Raw genomic sequence first — 14,608 nt, forward strand, 5'->3', positions numbered from 1 at the left:
TGCCTGTCCACCTGCACTTTTGGATTGACAGTGTGCAGCAGCCTGTGTGGCCCACACAAGGATGCGACTTTAGGCGGCCTTTGGCCCTGAGTGCTTGTAAACCAGTATGGAGGAGAAGCACCTTCCTGTGGCGGCTCAGAGGGGTGCTGGGGCCCTGGGGAGGCAGCTGGCCTCCCAGCCTGGCTCTGCCGGGAGGGCTTCAGCCCCTGCCAGCCAGGTGAGGCACCGCACCTCTGTCGGGCCCTGTCAAGCTGCCCCAGTGCTGGGTGCACTGGGTCCTGCAGCATGCGAGCCACCTCGGGACAGCGCGGCCAGCGTTGATGGTGTGAGGGGAATGTTCTGCCAGGCCTACAGCAAACTGAGCGTACGCAGGTAGGGGACATAGCAAGGGGTGAGTGCCCCAACCTGCCGTTCTCGCAAGAGCTGGTCACTGTGCTGTGAAGGGAAGAGACGGCAAGGGGGGCAGGGGTGCCTCATGGTGTTCTTGATTAATTAATTGTATCGGTTCCCGCCTTCTTCGTGCGCCGGCCCGACGGGCTGTCTTCGCGCGTCAGCCCAAAAGCAGACTGGGCGGCTGTGGAGGGACCCAGGGCGCGGGCCCCGCCCGCAGCCCCCGCCAGCGCACCCTGTCCCCGGGCCCGCCCGGCACCGGAGCGAGCCCGGAGGGACGCGGCCGCGCCGCGGGGGTAAGCGACCCGCCGGGCCCCCTCCGCCGCCAGCGCGCATGCACGGCAGCCGAGCCAATGGGGCGGGCGGAGGCGGGGCCGCGGCCATTGGGGCCCGGGCTGGCTGAGGGAGCGCGCCGCCGCCGCCGCGATGGTCTCCTGGATGATTTCGCGGGCCGTCGTGTGAGTGCTGGGATGGGGGGAGTGGGCAGCGCCGGCCCTCGGTGGGGCGGGGAGCTGCTGGTCGCCCGGGGCGTTGGGCGGGCCTGGGGCTTCCCCCGGTGGGGCTGGGCGGGGGGCAGTGGAAGGGAGGTGGCGCCCCTTCTCCCCCCCCCCCCCCCCCCTCCCCCATCGTCTCAGCGGGGTGCCGGGCGGGCGGGTGGTGGGGACCGAGGTGCCGCATACAACCCAGGGCTTAGAAGTGCTGTGCCAAAACACCCCCCCTTCGCTTTTAGCTGTGTAATTAGTTCGGAACGCATTCCCCCCGGCCCGGCCCCGCCAGCAGCGGGGTAGCCAGGCTGCGGTGCTGCCCGAGGGCGACACTCGCCTGGCAGCGGCTGGGCTGGCGGGTGCCTCGGCGGGCCCTGGCGCTGCCAGACCCGCCTGCAGAACCGACACCGGGCAGGCGGGTACCTCGGGGGCCCCGGCGCTGCCAGACCCGCCTGCAGAACCGGCACCGGGCAGGCGGGTACCTCGGGGGCCCTGGCGTGCGCAGGGCGGCCCCGCTCGCACCGAGTGCCTCCCGCTGCCGGCTTCCCAGGGCCGTAGAGCCTAGAGGCTCAGGCCGTTGGTGCCTGTCACACATAATTTCTGAGCCTTGACTGTAAATTGATCCAAATTAACCTGTCAAATGCGTTTGGTAACTTTTTCTTTTTAATTGTGGCAGAGTGAGGAGGATGTTTGGGAGGCGGGGGTCTGTGGTGGGTATGGGCCGGCGGCGGCTGAAGGGCCGGGCAGCCTTACAGCGTACTGCTCTTCATAAAGCTGAGGTTTTGGCAACCAAAGGGGAAAACTTTCTTAGGTGAGACGTGTCATTTGACGTGTTGTCCAAGTTTTATCTGAGAAGGAGTAGACTGCGGCGCACCCTCTGATCTTTTCCTTAGGCCTTGTACTGCTCTTCTGTGAAATTGGTGGGTTATTTTCCTCATTTGAATAATATTCCCTTACCAATGTTGAGTAATATTTAAGCCGCTGAGCCTTCCTCGTGTTCCTTGCTGAGAAGCTCTGTGACTGTGGGGCCCCCAGTGCTTATTGGGTCACTTGAGCAGAGATTTGCTGTGTGTGACTTTTTGCCAGGCAAATGAGGTGAATCTGCTCACAAAGCAGTCCGACAACATCTGAATTTGTGCAAAGTATGTACCAGGAGTGTGTGACCCGAAGCAGGGTGTAAGAGGATTTCCTTGTTTTGTTGGTGACAAACATCCCCCTTAAGCTCTCTCATGCAATTTAATCTGAAAACTTTATTTGCTGTCAGGAAGTTTCCTCATACTATCCTGTACATTTTCCTGCTGTGATCTAGTCACCTAGATAAGTAGCAGCCCTTCTCCCTTTCCCTGCCCTCCCAGAGACTTATCAGATAATTGAAATTTGCAAAGTAGAGGATTGTGTTCTGCTGTTGGCAAAGGATGATGTTGGTTTGGAAGAGAGAGACTGTGGGAAGAATTGCTGTTCGTGCACTTTGTCGGTGTGATCTTCCCATGGGCAGTACACAGCACTACAGGCAAGAGGCTACATCAAACGTAGCTGTTGAGGGTATTTTACTTTGCTACCTGAAATCATCAACCAGAAACATTTTAACAACAACTAAGACCGTGTTTGTTGAAAGGATAGTATCAGTGATAATGAGCACCTTAGTTTCTAATGAGCAGATTCTTGTGAAGTTGTTTTTTCCCTGAAAGGGGTTGTATTTGCATTTTGAGGATTAAGTCCTCTGTGGGCTTAACCAATAGCATGGAGAATGTAGAGAATAGTTACTGCTATCCACAGTTTTATTGCAAGAAGCAATAAAGGACAATGTGTTGTGCAGTTCTGTGTGGTTTGGTTTTCTGGTTGCCATTGGTCACTAATTTGTGTGCCCTAATTATTTTTGCTAAAAAGGGAGTCCTTAATATTATTTATAAATCCTTTCCACCTTCTTGTGTCCTTGTTTCCTAGCTGTGGGACTTAACTAGCTTGCCAGTGTTCAGCTTCCCAGGAAGGGGGAAGTGTTCAATGAGAACTTGGACAGCTTTGAGACTATTGTTTAATTTTGATTAATAGAGCAAAATTCACGTGGAAGAGGAAGGTGGGAAGTAGCACAGAAGTACATGTGGTGTGACATGAAGTCTTTATTTCAGTGGTCTTGAGGCTGTCCTCCTTGTACTCTTTTTTTTTTTTTTTTTCTTTTTTTTTTTTTTTTTTTTTCCTTCCCTCTGTGTTCATTATGCTATCTTCCTCTATTTATTTGATCTGCTTTCCTTCCTGGTTGCTTTCCAGACATACCTGTTCCAGTGGCTTTGTTTTTCTGACTTGCGTGTCATGAGGTGTGTGTGTGTCGGGAGGTGTGGACTACCTTTTCCTTAAATGCTATAAGAAGGATGGAAATATTTTTACCTGCTATGTAGCTGCTGAGGCCTGAGGTTCTCTTATTCATGTAGTGTTTTAATTTTGGTGTGGTGACTTTCTGTTGTATATGAGAGTTACGGATGCCTGTAGCAAGTGCAAGAAACCCTGTTGTCTTGACTAGTGATTGGAAGGAGCAGCCGTTGTTTTGGGTGCAGCAGAATTTTCTCCTGACTGACCTATATTTTTCAGGGCCAAAAGACCAGCAATGTATTAATTTGCAGGTGTGTCGCAGTGCCCTCTGCTGACTTTTGACATGGAGGGCTTGTTCTGACACGCGTGTCCCAAGGAAACTGACTTCTGATTCAGTTTGAGAACTGGCAATTTGGGGTTAATCAGCTCCACTAGAATAGGTTGGTCAAAGCTTTAAGGAACTAGAGAATTGAGCTAGTAGAGAATTAGAATTTTTAATTGCATGTGAATTGTCTCGAAGAGTCATGCACAGGAAAGAGGGAGTGGTTCAAATTCTTTGCTCCACGTAATCATCTTTGGCAAAACTTAATTTTAATGAAATCTTTTCTCTTTGCTCTATAAATGCTGTTATACTTAGGCATCTAAACATGTGAAATACCTTGTTTTAATTGCATGTCCTCTCCTTGCTGTGAAGAAGCAGAAGACTTGAAACACATAATTAAGACGTCTTTTAATTTGTGTCTATGGGGTACTGCTGTAGTAAGTATAGGTTGTTATTAATTCTAAAACACACTAGCTATTGCAACAGTTTTCAGAATGATTACTGCAGATTTTTTCCTTTTTTCATTTCCAAAACCAACAAGATAGTAATTTATTTCAGAGTCTCAGAAAACTTCAAGAAGTTGTATGCCTTGTCAAGTTCTTGGTCTTTAATGGTGGGAACAGCTTTTTAAATTTGTGGCTGCCTGTCTTGTTAACTTCTAATAGAGCTCGTGCCTGACTTTTAGTCTGTTTTGATTGCTCATTCTTCTCATTTGTAAGGTCTGAGCAATTGTATACACATCAGTTGCTGAGACAGTATTTAATAGTAAACATGCTGAGTACTTGTCAGTCACAGCCTGGTATGGATGAGATCAGACTGTGCTCTTGTGCCAAGCAAAGATGTGAAGCATCCTAAATACAAAGTAGATGGCCATTTTGTTCTTGCAATCTGTTAAAGCAGACTGTCTGCTGTAATCTGTTAACTTTTTTCCCCTCCTCACTTAAAATGGAAGTTCCCCCATCTGTGTTGCTTTGCAACGCTCTCTGTACCCTCATGTTTAAGTACGTGTTTTGTTTCCAGTACAGTTGGTCAGCAGTCATGACTGTTGGAAGGAAGAGTTGGTGTGGTCCACAGGAGGATGTAGTTGTCTTGGGTACTAGTGGTTACTTTTCTGTCTGCTTGTACTTAGAATGCCTGCTTGTACTTGTAACTTGTGTCTTCCCCACTTCCATTTTGGAGCCTTGCAAGGAGCAAAAGATGTACTAGTAAAAGATGCAAGTAAAAGCATTCTGATGTTAGATTATAAATGTAACTATATTAAGCGGGACAAAGACTGTTGGGGCATGCAGGAGGTGACCTGAAGGTAGGTAGTAATATTTCAGCTGTTGCTACCTTACAGATTGGAGCTGTTTCTTTCACGGTAGTTTCCAAGGCATTCTCTTACTCTATTTTTTTATACTATTGTTGTTGTTTGGCGTTTCAGATATCCAGCTGGCTCGAGAATTACTAGGCATCTGAGGATGGGTGGCTGAACCCATAGCTTCTGTATTTGGATTGTCATCAGAAATACCTGGCTTAGTGTGGTGGTGTTGTTTTATGTAACTGTGTATGCTTTGACCGTAAACCTGGATTGTGTCTTGCTCCTGGAATACAAATTTTTTAATGAAAAGCAATAAGTAAAAAAATATTTACCCTCTTGTTTGCTCATCAACAAGCTGTCAAAAGTGTTGTCTTGAAACAACCATAATTCATCAGATGGAATTAAGTAATGATACCACCACATGCTGTGAGGAAGGAATAGCTATATACAGCCTAACCTTCAAGTCAGAAGGGCCATTTGTGGGAGAGGTTCTTTGACTGTTTGTAGCCTGCTCTTCTGGCAGGATGGTTCCAGCTGAAGTATGAAGAAGGATGTTGAGTGCTGCTGGATGCTGAATACCTTCCGGTATCCTCCCAGTTTAAAGGCCTATAAATTGTTGCTGCACCTGTGGGGAAAAAGGAGTTGCTGTCATAGTGTGAGTGATTGAGATGGAGAGATGTGCTGTCTCGCCACAGAACTGCAAAGATTCAGTCACCACATATCAGTTATCCTTAGCACTTCATGCTATGCTTAAACAGATCTCACTGGCCTGATGTTGGCAGGGGCCATCCTGCCCTTCACCTTCTCCTCATTCTCCACTTTCCACAGGGGCCAAAAGTTGTGTGGCCACAGGGCAAGTCTAGTTGTTCTGTCAACCCAAATTAAAATTAGCATGCTTGAAAGAGGTTAATCTTTTATTAGTTGCATTGAACTGTGCTAGCTCGTGCTGCTGTCCTGTAGTTGCTAGGTAAGCGCTACGCTGAGACTGAAAAGTTGCAGGACAAAACTAGTGTTGTTTTTGTATCAGCATAGTAACAGGCTAGTTAAAGCATACTCTCAGACGAAGTTCTTCACTTGCACATTGCTGCTTACTCTTTCCTGTGCTGAAACTACTTCCAGTAATAACAGTGCAGCTGTTCTAATCAAACAAGGTGTCAGATTTTTTTAAAGGGTCTTAAATTTTATAGGTTGAAATGTGTAAGCATATGTAAGTCTAGGGATTAAGTGTATTGTCTGTGCGAAAGTTTAAAGTCATTTACATAATTGAGCAATGAAACCATCAGAGCACTTCTGATAGTTCAGCTTCTCAGTTAGGCAATCCTAATATGTACAGCATAAAGTGTCTGCTCACTAAACTTTACTTGTAATACCTATTCTTTAAGTTAGTGCAATGCAAAATGACTAGCTCTGACAATTTGTTGAAGTGTCTCCACTGCCTTAAATCAGTGTTTGCTATGCAGTCTAGCTGCTTTTTTCTCTCCTGTGTTTGTGGGATTGTGTAGATGCAGAGCATGTGTGGTCGGTGGTCATGGCCTGTGGCAGGGAAGTGGACTAATGCGTGCTCAAAGCAGATGGAGTTGAACTAGAGGCATACTGTGGAGTCTGATGTTCTTACTTAATGATCTTGGCATGTACTCTGTTACAAAACGTGCTGAAATCCACATCTGTGTCCTGTGCAATGTAGATAAAGAAATACCAAGAACTGCATGGTCTGGCACAAAAGGATGTTTCTAATTAAAACAAACAATGTCTACTCTTGCATGTTCCACAAACCAATGCCTGCTTCGACCGAGCATATTTAAGGCTCTTGAGCATCTCTGCAACCTAGATGGAACAGCTTGTCTTTCCTGGTTATTTTCTATGTAAGCTCATATAATGCTGAGGAGGATCCCAAGCCAAATTCTGATTATTATTTTTTTTTTTAGTGTAGCTTTGGCTCAATACTTTTAATCCTTGATGAGAAAGTATTAAAAGATGTATGTAAAAACATGTCTGGCAAAAAGCCCTGTACTGGTGCTTCATGTGTGAAGAAACTTTCTCTAAGCTTGCTGATCCTTTTTATTCTGCTTTTAAAATTTTGGAATGTCAAAACCTGTATTATTATGTGAAACTATTACGTATTTAGAGAAGAAAATATTACAGTTTTACAGCTGAAAACATTATGATCTCTCTGTTGTGAATCTTTTCAATTTTAAAGACCTGCCAAACTAGATTGCAGCAATTTACTACTGGACAAATGAGATGAGGTATATAGAGTCTAGGTAGGAAAGATTATTGCAGGTTTTTTGCTTACCAGTCTGACTTTAAACATGACTGGCTTTGGTGGCACTGAATAACCAATCTGATGAGATGCTTTCGGACATAGGGGGAAATAAACCACCCCGTAGTGGCTGACTCTGCATGGAGCCTTTTGTCAGCCATCACTGTTACTTTCCAGTTCAGTTTATCACTGACAAAATAATAGGGTGTTACTTCTGTTTCTGCTGTTTTATAGCTAGTCTGCAAGCATTGACGTGGAAGTGAGTTTAACTAGATGAATGTTTTCCCTGTGTTTGTCATCTCTGAAATATTGCTTACGTATCCTGGAGATGGTTGGAACTTGCATTTGATGTTGAAAACTAAGTGCAGTTTCTTTCAACAGCCTGTAACCCAGAATTTAAATGCAAGGATTCATAAAGCAGAATTTTTCCTGAAGTGAGATGTCTGACATAATGCTTTACTTTCTTCTGCTAATAAAGCTGTTGGAACTTGTAGTGCTTGAAGGGGAAAATCAGAAAACAGTTTGTGCTTGTGCCTTCCTACCCCTGTCTGGTTTTGTTATTTCCTCCCCACACCTCGTTTTGTAACTCACTGATGTTACATGGAAAGTGAGGGGAATGGTCACTAGCTTAGAGGTATCTCGATAGTTTTGATAGTATAGTAACATTAACTTAAACCATAATGTTAAAAAAAACAATAAAATTCTTTGGCTTTGTGCTTTTATTATTCACTCTTTTCTGCTAATCTTTTTTTCCAGACTCGGACTCTGTTCTAGAACACATGGTTTCCCTTATGTCTAAAAGCATGTCTAGTGTTACTCAGTTGAGGTGTATTTACTATTAGACCATTTTAGAAGCCAGAGAAGAAGCTGACCTATTCACATTTTTCAGCAGTGAACAGCTTAAAGTTTACTTGGAAGACGACATATCCACAGAAACATAAAATACATGTTTTAAATGACTGCTTTGGCAGTCGTTAGTTTGCCATATATGCAATATAAGCGGTGTTGGTTCTACTATTCTACATATAGAACTTTAAGTGGTAGTTTTTCTTGAATAAAAGTTAACTGTATGTGTGAGACAAAATGGATTTTACATTTGTGTAAAGAGGATGATGTGAATTAGGCAAATGACCTTTTCATTTGCATTTGGCAAATGACCTTTCTGAAGTGGCACACATATACCCTCTGTATCTTCTGGGTTTTTAGCCTGTTTACCTATTACCAATCAAGCACATTTGTGTTAACAGAATTCTTCTCTCAAAAGTGAACCTTTGGTTAATTAGCATAGTGTGAATTATCTGCTTTTAAGAACAAAACCTATCCCTCAAACTGCTTTATTAATGCACAAGTCTCTCAAGAAAAAGCAATAAATGATTTGGGTTCAGAAAGGAGAAAATGAAGGTGTCTTCTAGCATGGTACTTTTGAACATGAAGGTGAAGTTACTAATACAACTACATGAATAAGTGTAGTAGAGATTCTGCATGTTGTCAGTTCTTGACTTGGTGTCTTATTAGCATATTCAGAGTTCTCTAAGCACTGGTTATAATTGAGGGAACACGTATACTTTGGAATGGCAAGTCCAGATGTTATCATAACAGTATTTGCCAAATACAAATTTCATAAAGAAGCCTTTTTCTGTGTACAATGGGGAAGTTTGCTTTTTGAATGCTCTAAGAGGCTTCAGGAATATTTTTCTGTGTCATAAGATTAACAGAATTGTTTGGAAATCAGGGACCTTAAGGCAAAAATTGAGATGTAAATAACTTCTGATGGCCAAAAGCAAAAAAACCCCAGCTGGCTGGGGAAGAGGTAATAAAACCTAATTTTTTACTTCAAGAGTTGGTGGTATTTGGTTGCATTTTTTCTTTGTTCTGATTCTTGTCTTTTTGTAGCATTTTCTTGGGAGAGGCAGGACCCTTGAGGCTGATCTGCGACAACACCCTTAGGTTCTAGGATGTGTAACGAATAAGTAGGAGCTTTCTGGGTTATGAACTTCACTTTTCTTTCTAGAATCAGCCAGCCAGATTAATATTCCACATAGTGTGGCCTGTAGCAGTATTGGACACATTTTTTTCCACTTAAAAAAATGCAACCCGTATGATGAATGTATAGTTACATGCAGTGTGGTGTCTTTCACTTGCAAATGGCTCAAAAATAAAATGTGGCTTTCCTTGGAACAAGCAGAAGTAATTCTTAGTTGAGGCCACTCCTATTTTAAATGATAGTTTCCTATAGCCAGTTATTTTAATGTTGATGGTGCTCCAAAAATGTTCGGAGAGGATGCTGTCTTAGAGCAGCAAGCAGTGGCATGAGTGTGGATTTTAAATTGTGAGATTCTCCGGAGTTTCTAGCAGACCAATGTAGGGTGAAAAAGCAAAGGTGACAAGGTCAGAATCCCAGTGGAAATCCATTTTTGGTTAACTATATGGTACTCTGAGGTAGTAGAGGGGATGTGTCTAGACTATTACGTGATGGTAGAGGCCAGGATGGGGAAACTTTAAAGCCACTTTCCAAAGCTGAAGAAAGCTTTAGATTCTAAAAATGGTTGAGAATGAGCACAGCTTTATAGTCTTAACTTGAGAGAATATAAACTGGTTTTCCTCTAATATTGAGAATTGTGTTAGAAATATTAGATTACTGAACTTTCATAGAGAAAATATGCTTGAACACTTTAATACAGAGAATTTCTCCCCATCACATGCAGTTGAGGCTTGGATGTATATAGTGTGCAATTATGCATGGGCTTATCATCATGGCCTCCACAGCCTGATTGAAGATGATATAACTTAGGGTAAATATGCACAAGTCAGCACTAACAGAGAAAAAGCTGGCCTTGGATCCTTTCAGACAACCAAAAATTTTTTTCCTGTCAGTGGAAGAGATCACTGCCACTTAAAATACTGAGTTATCTTGCTTTGGGACTTAGATACATTAATGAGTGAGGCTACTTTAAACATTAAGTACTGTTGCTGTAATGAGAATGTATTTTGTTTGGGGGTGGGTGGGTTTTATTCTGGAGATAATGTTGTTCATGTTTTTGACAACATTTCTTCCAGGGTTGGGATCTTTGTTAAACATGTTTTAAAACATTCAGGAGTTGGCAGTACTGAGAGAATACTATCTGCTTTAGTCTTTTACTCTAGCTTTAGCTCCTTGAACCCATCTATTTTTGCTTGTTTCAAAATTTACTGTAGCACAGAGCAGAGAAACATTTGAAAAGAGGTGACTGCTGGCTTTACATGAGTTAACATGAGTTATTGTAATGAACAATTTTTTATTGTACCAGATAGATTAAAATGGAAGGTGTTTGCAAGGTCTCTTCTGGAATATCCTTGATATGAAGGACTTCATGTTCTTATACAGAAATTAAGACCTAATTGAAAAATTGTAGGAGCTTCCAAAATTATTTTGAAGACACCAGACACAAGGCCAAGAGTACTAAGTAGGTAAGAGAGGTGGTAATTTTTTACTTCAGTTTATCAAAGCTAAAAACTAAGTATCATGCATATGTAACTTTAACTTTGTCATGAGCTTTAAACACCTCATTCTTGAATTTGTAATGTTCATGTTAATCTTGTTCAGCACTTGAGCTCCTAAAAGACATCACTAACAATGCAGATGATCAGAAATATCCTAAATTGAGAGGACCCTATTGCTCATGAAAACTGTGTAGGCTGTAGTACCTCCGAGAGCAGTAGGTATAAAGAACTTTTTCAAAAACAAGGAAGCTCATGAATGTGTTTCTCTGTCAGTCACCTTTATAATGTGAACTCTTTTAAAGCATAATTACCTAAACAGAGTTTATCCTGTTAGAGTTTATGCAACAGTTTCTTTCAACATCTATGTAGGTATCAACTTTCATCTTTAAACTTCAAAAATAATTGTGGTTTTGTGTTCTTGCTTACCCATTCCGTGGAGTAAGCTTATTCATGTATGTACTAGATAAAAATAGAAAATACCTGCTGAAAACTAGAGTTGGTTTGACCTTTTTTTTTAAAAAAAGGAAAATAACAAATCAGTCAGTTGGTCTCTTCTGACATCTTTAATCCAGCTGTTGATTGTTGCTGATCATTAAAAGACAAGCATGATTTAGTACGAGGACACTTTTTCTTTGTTCAAAGTCATGCCAGGCTCTTTTAAGAGCTGTGTGAGAAGTAGACACAGTCATTCCTAGCTGTTGGCTAGGTCTCAGTGGTCAGTTGTGCTTCTTGTCTGATGCTGCAGTTGGCTGCTGTGAGGCCGCAAATACTTTGCTTCCAAACTGGTGAACAGTCCTAGCAACAGGTGAAATTAGGGACTATTTAAGTTAGAGTTGAAGGAAGATAACTTATTTGAGGTTTAAGTTGAGTGTGAGCAGCTTTGGAAATTAATACATCTCTAGCAGGGATGACATGTTGCTATTGAGCTTGAGGTAAGAGCTAGGTGAAAGATCAAGTTCTCTAATAAGGGTTACTCTTTATGGAAGGCCGTCTGTGTTTGGTTTTTATCACATGTAAGTATTACAGATGCATCTTGTTTCAGTTCTTCAGTGTGGGTGCTTGGAAGTTATGAGCTCACCTGCTGACTGCTCTGCACACGTGGTTGAGCTTAGTAAGCCTGTAAACAGGAAATAGTGTGGGATAGTCAGGGTGTTTTTACATTAGTGATCAAACACGTGTGTTAAAATAAAGCAGTGAATAGGTAGGCATGCAGAGAAGTCACTAAGAATTTTATAACCATTTCTATTCCTACTATCTTTTTCACTTTGCTTTCTAGTACTAGCTTTTTGGAATTTTCTGTACTACACAGTAGTCTTTTGACTGTATGTTTTGAACAGGCTTTGAGAGCTGGTGGTTTGACTTTTGGTTTTTTCTTATGACATGGTGATGGTCTTTCCAGGCTTCTGCCTTTCTATTAAAATATGCTTAGGCTATCCAGCAGCACAAGAAAAGTTGTTCAGTCCTGGACACAAGTTTTGGACACCATATCCAGACACTGGCATAGATTCTTCCAGCGAAATTGATATGCAATAGCTTCTCCACAAGTACTTCTGTACTGTGCGTGATCTACATGTGAACAAGAGGCAAGTTGTTTCACAGGGTTTGTGTGCCAGTAATGCCCTGTCAACTCCAAGGAGTGACAGGGAGAGCTGTGCTGTTAGAGCACTGAAGTAGCTTGCCCATGTGAAAGACTGCCTCAGGCTGACTTGTTAGAGAGGGTAGCCTGGATTTTGCTTGGGGGTTGTTTTTTAGCAGTACCTTGTTCCAGATGCTGCAGGCCCCTGAGAGAGGGCTGTTAGGACACACATGCAATAGGTTCGTTGCTGGGAAAGTGGGACTCCACGGGGCTTGTTTTTGGGGTGTATTGCCAGCTGATGGATCTGGCCTAACAGGCTGCAAGCTGTGTGTAGGCTGTGAGTTGGAAATTCAAGGTTAATTCTTGCTGAAGGAGGTAGCACATCTAATGTGTATTCAGGTATCAAGTAAATTGTTAATTAAGACTCCTCTCTGATCTTTATTGTGTTATATAGGGTTTTGTAGTAGCAAGTAGAATGAGTAACAGGCAATGTAGAAAATGGTATGAAAGTTTCCAGTGCTTTCAACTCTTTTTGAGCATATGTGGAAAACAAATGGGAATTCTTAGGAGGGTGCATTTGTAGGTGAATTTTAGTTAGGGTAATGGCAGGAAAGGAAAATCCTTGTTTTGTACTCAAAGAAATTGCTCTTCAGAAAAAAAAAATGGGTTAAAGGCCTGACTGTTTTCTTGGCATCTAAATCTTGTTTTCTCTGAGAGAAACCTGGTAAGCCTATGTGAATAAGCAGTTAATCTTACTGATATATCTTGCCCATAACGTCTTCAGTACTTCTGCATGGATTTCAATACAGAGCATGCCTTACAGAAGATAGTTTTTTCTCATTATTTGGTGTGCTCTTTTTAGACTTCTTTTAAGCTTCAGGCAATGCTGCTTCCATGTTGAGAACTGGAAGAATATCTGGCAAAAGGTTCCCTATTTTGGGGTAAGTCAACAGAGTGTACCCCATGGACATGAGTAGATAGGATATATGGATTGGAGCCTGCAGCTCTGCATTGGAAGAAAGGCTTAATTGTCTCCTATCAGACTGTTGCAATTATTATACTTAGGACTTATTTAATAAATGTGCCTGACACATCAAAGTCCCACTTTATAGTGGGATTGGTAGGGAGGTCACCTTTCCTCTTAAAACTTTAAGGTGATTTTTGACTGCTTGAGTAATTGCATTACTTTTGGTTATGTTGTGCTTTGGAAGAATCTGGCAGGTGCTCTGGAGAATTCCATCTATCTAGGTTGGAAAGTTAACAGCCTTCTTGCTTGGCTCAAGAATGTGCTTTATTCAGATCTGTTAGTGCTTCTGGATATATCCTTTAACTGTTAAGACTTTTTTTCTATGGCTTTTGGGTATATTCTATATATATGAATGCTGTGAAGATTTTAACAGACCTGTTTCTGGTCGCATTCTTGCCTTTTGGTAACTAATCTGCTAAAGAAGTTGCAGAGTTTAAGGTTTGCTACTGTTAGCAGACATGTTTTCTTAATAGGATTTATGTGATTTCCCCTGCTCCTTGCCCAAGGCTGGGGGGTGGAAGAAAAAGCAGAATGTAATTTGGTGTGAGGTTCAGGAGCTTATCCTCATGTTCCCCTGTCCTTGTAACAGACTAGCTTTTTAGTCCAAATGTATTCTTTGTAGTTACTCAAATATGTAGCCTTTCAGTGTAGATTATGGTTAGCGTTGTATCTCTGAATGGTGTCTGGTGGCAAAACGGAACTAAATCCTGTCAGGTGCTGGAGTGCAAGACTCTATTTAGTGTAGTGCCTTTCAAAAACATTCAGGACAAAAATGCCAGGGTGAGCTTTCATTTGTCTAGATGTGTAAAAACCTAGGAAGATAGCTGGCTTAGTCTAGAACTTACTACCCAGTTGTAACTCTCAGGGGGTTTTGGTGGGCATGACCGAGTGTCATGGTTTTTCCATTTAATTGCAGTGTATTTGGTTTGTGTGGCAAGGTTTTGATAGTGGGGGGGCTACAGGGATGGCTTCCGTGAGAAGATGCCAGAAGGATCCTCCATGTCCAATGGAGCCAATGTCAGCCAGCTCCAAGACAGACCTGCCATTGACCAAGGCTGAGCTAATCTGCAACGGTGGCAGTGCCTCTGGGATAATGTGTTTAACAAGGGGATGATGACTGTGCAATTGCAGCTGGAGGGAGGACTGAGAATATGTGAGAGCAACGACCCTTGCAGATACCAAGGTCAGTGAGGAAGGAGGGGAGGAGGTGCTCCAGGTGCCAGAGATTCTTCTGCAGCTCGTGGAGAAGCCCACAGTAAGGCAGGCTGTGCTCCTGAGCCTGTGGGGGTTGGTGGTGGAGCACATCTCCACCTGCAACCCGTGGAGGACCCCCACACCAGAGCAGGTGGGTGTCCGAAGGAGGCTGTGACCCCGTGGGCAGCCCGCGCTGGAGCAGCTCCTGGCAGGACTTGTGGTCCTGTGGAGAGAGGAGCCCAGGCTGGAGAGGGTTGCTGGCCGGGCTTG

At 43.1% G+C, this 14,608-nt stretch overlaps 1 protein-coding gene across 1 annotated transcript in view; it reads left to right on the forward strand.

The window, feature by feature from the left end:
• Positions 1–757: 757 nt before the first annotated feature.
• REEP3 (receptor accessory protein 3) overlaps positions 758–14,608 on the forward strand; it is a 42,734-nt gene continuing 28,883 nt past the window's right edge. The window contains exon 1 of the mRNA XM_037399766.1: positions 758–848. Within this exon, the coding sequence (XP_037255663.1) occupies positions 817–848 (32 nt within the window). The 5' untranslated portion in view covers positions 758–816. The remainder of the gene's footprint in view (positions 849–14,608) is intronic.

Source organism: Falco rusticolus, chromosome 9 (assembly GCF_015220075.1).
Source record: "Falco rusticolus isolate bFalRus1 chromosome 9, bFalRus1.pri, whole genome shotgun sequence".
NCBI lineage: Eukaryota > Metazoa > Chordata > Aves > Falconiformes > Falconidae > Falco > Falco rusticolus.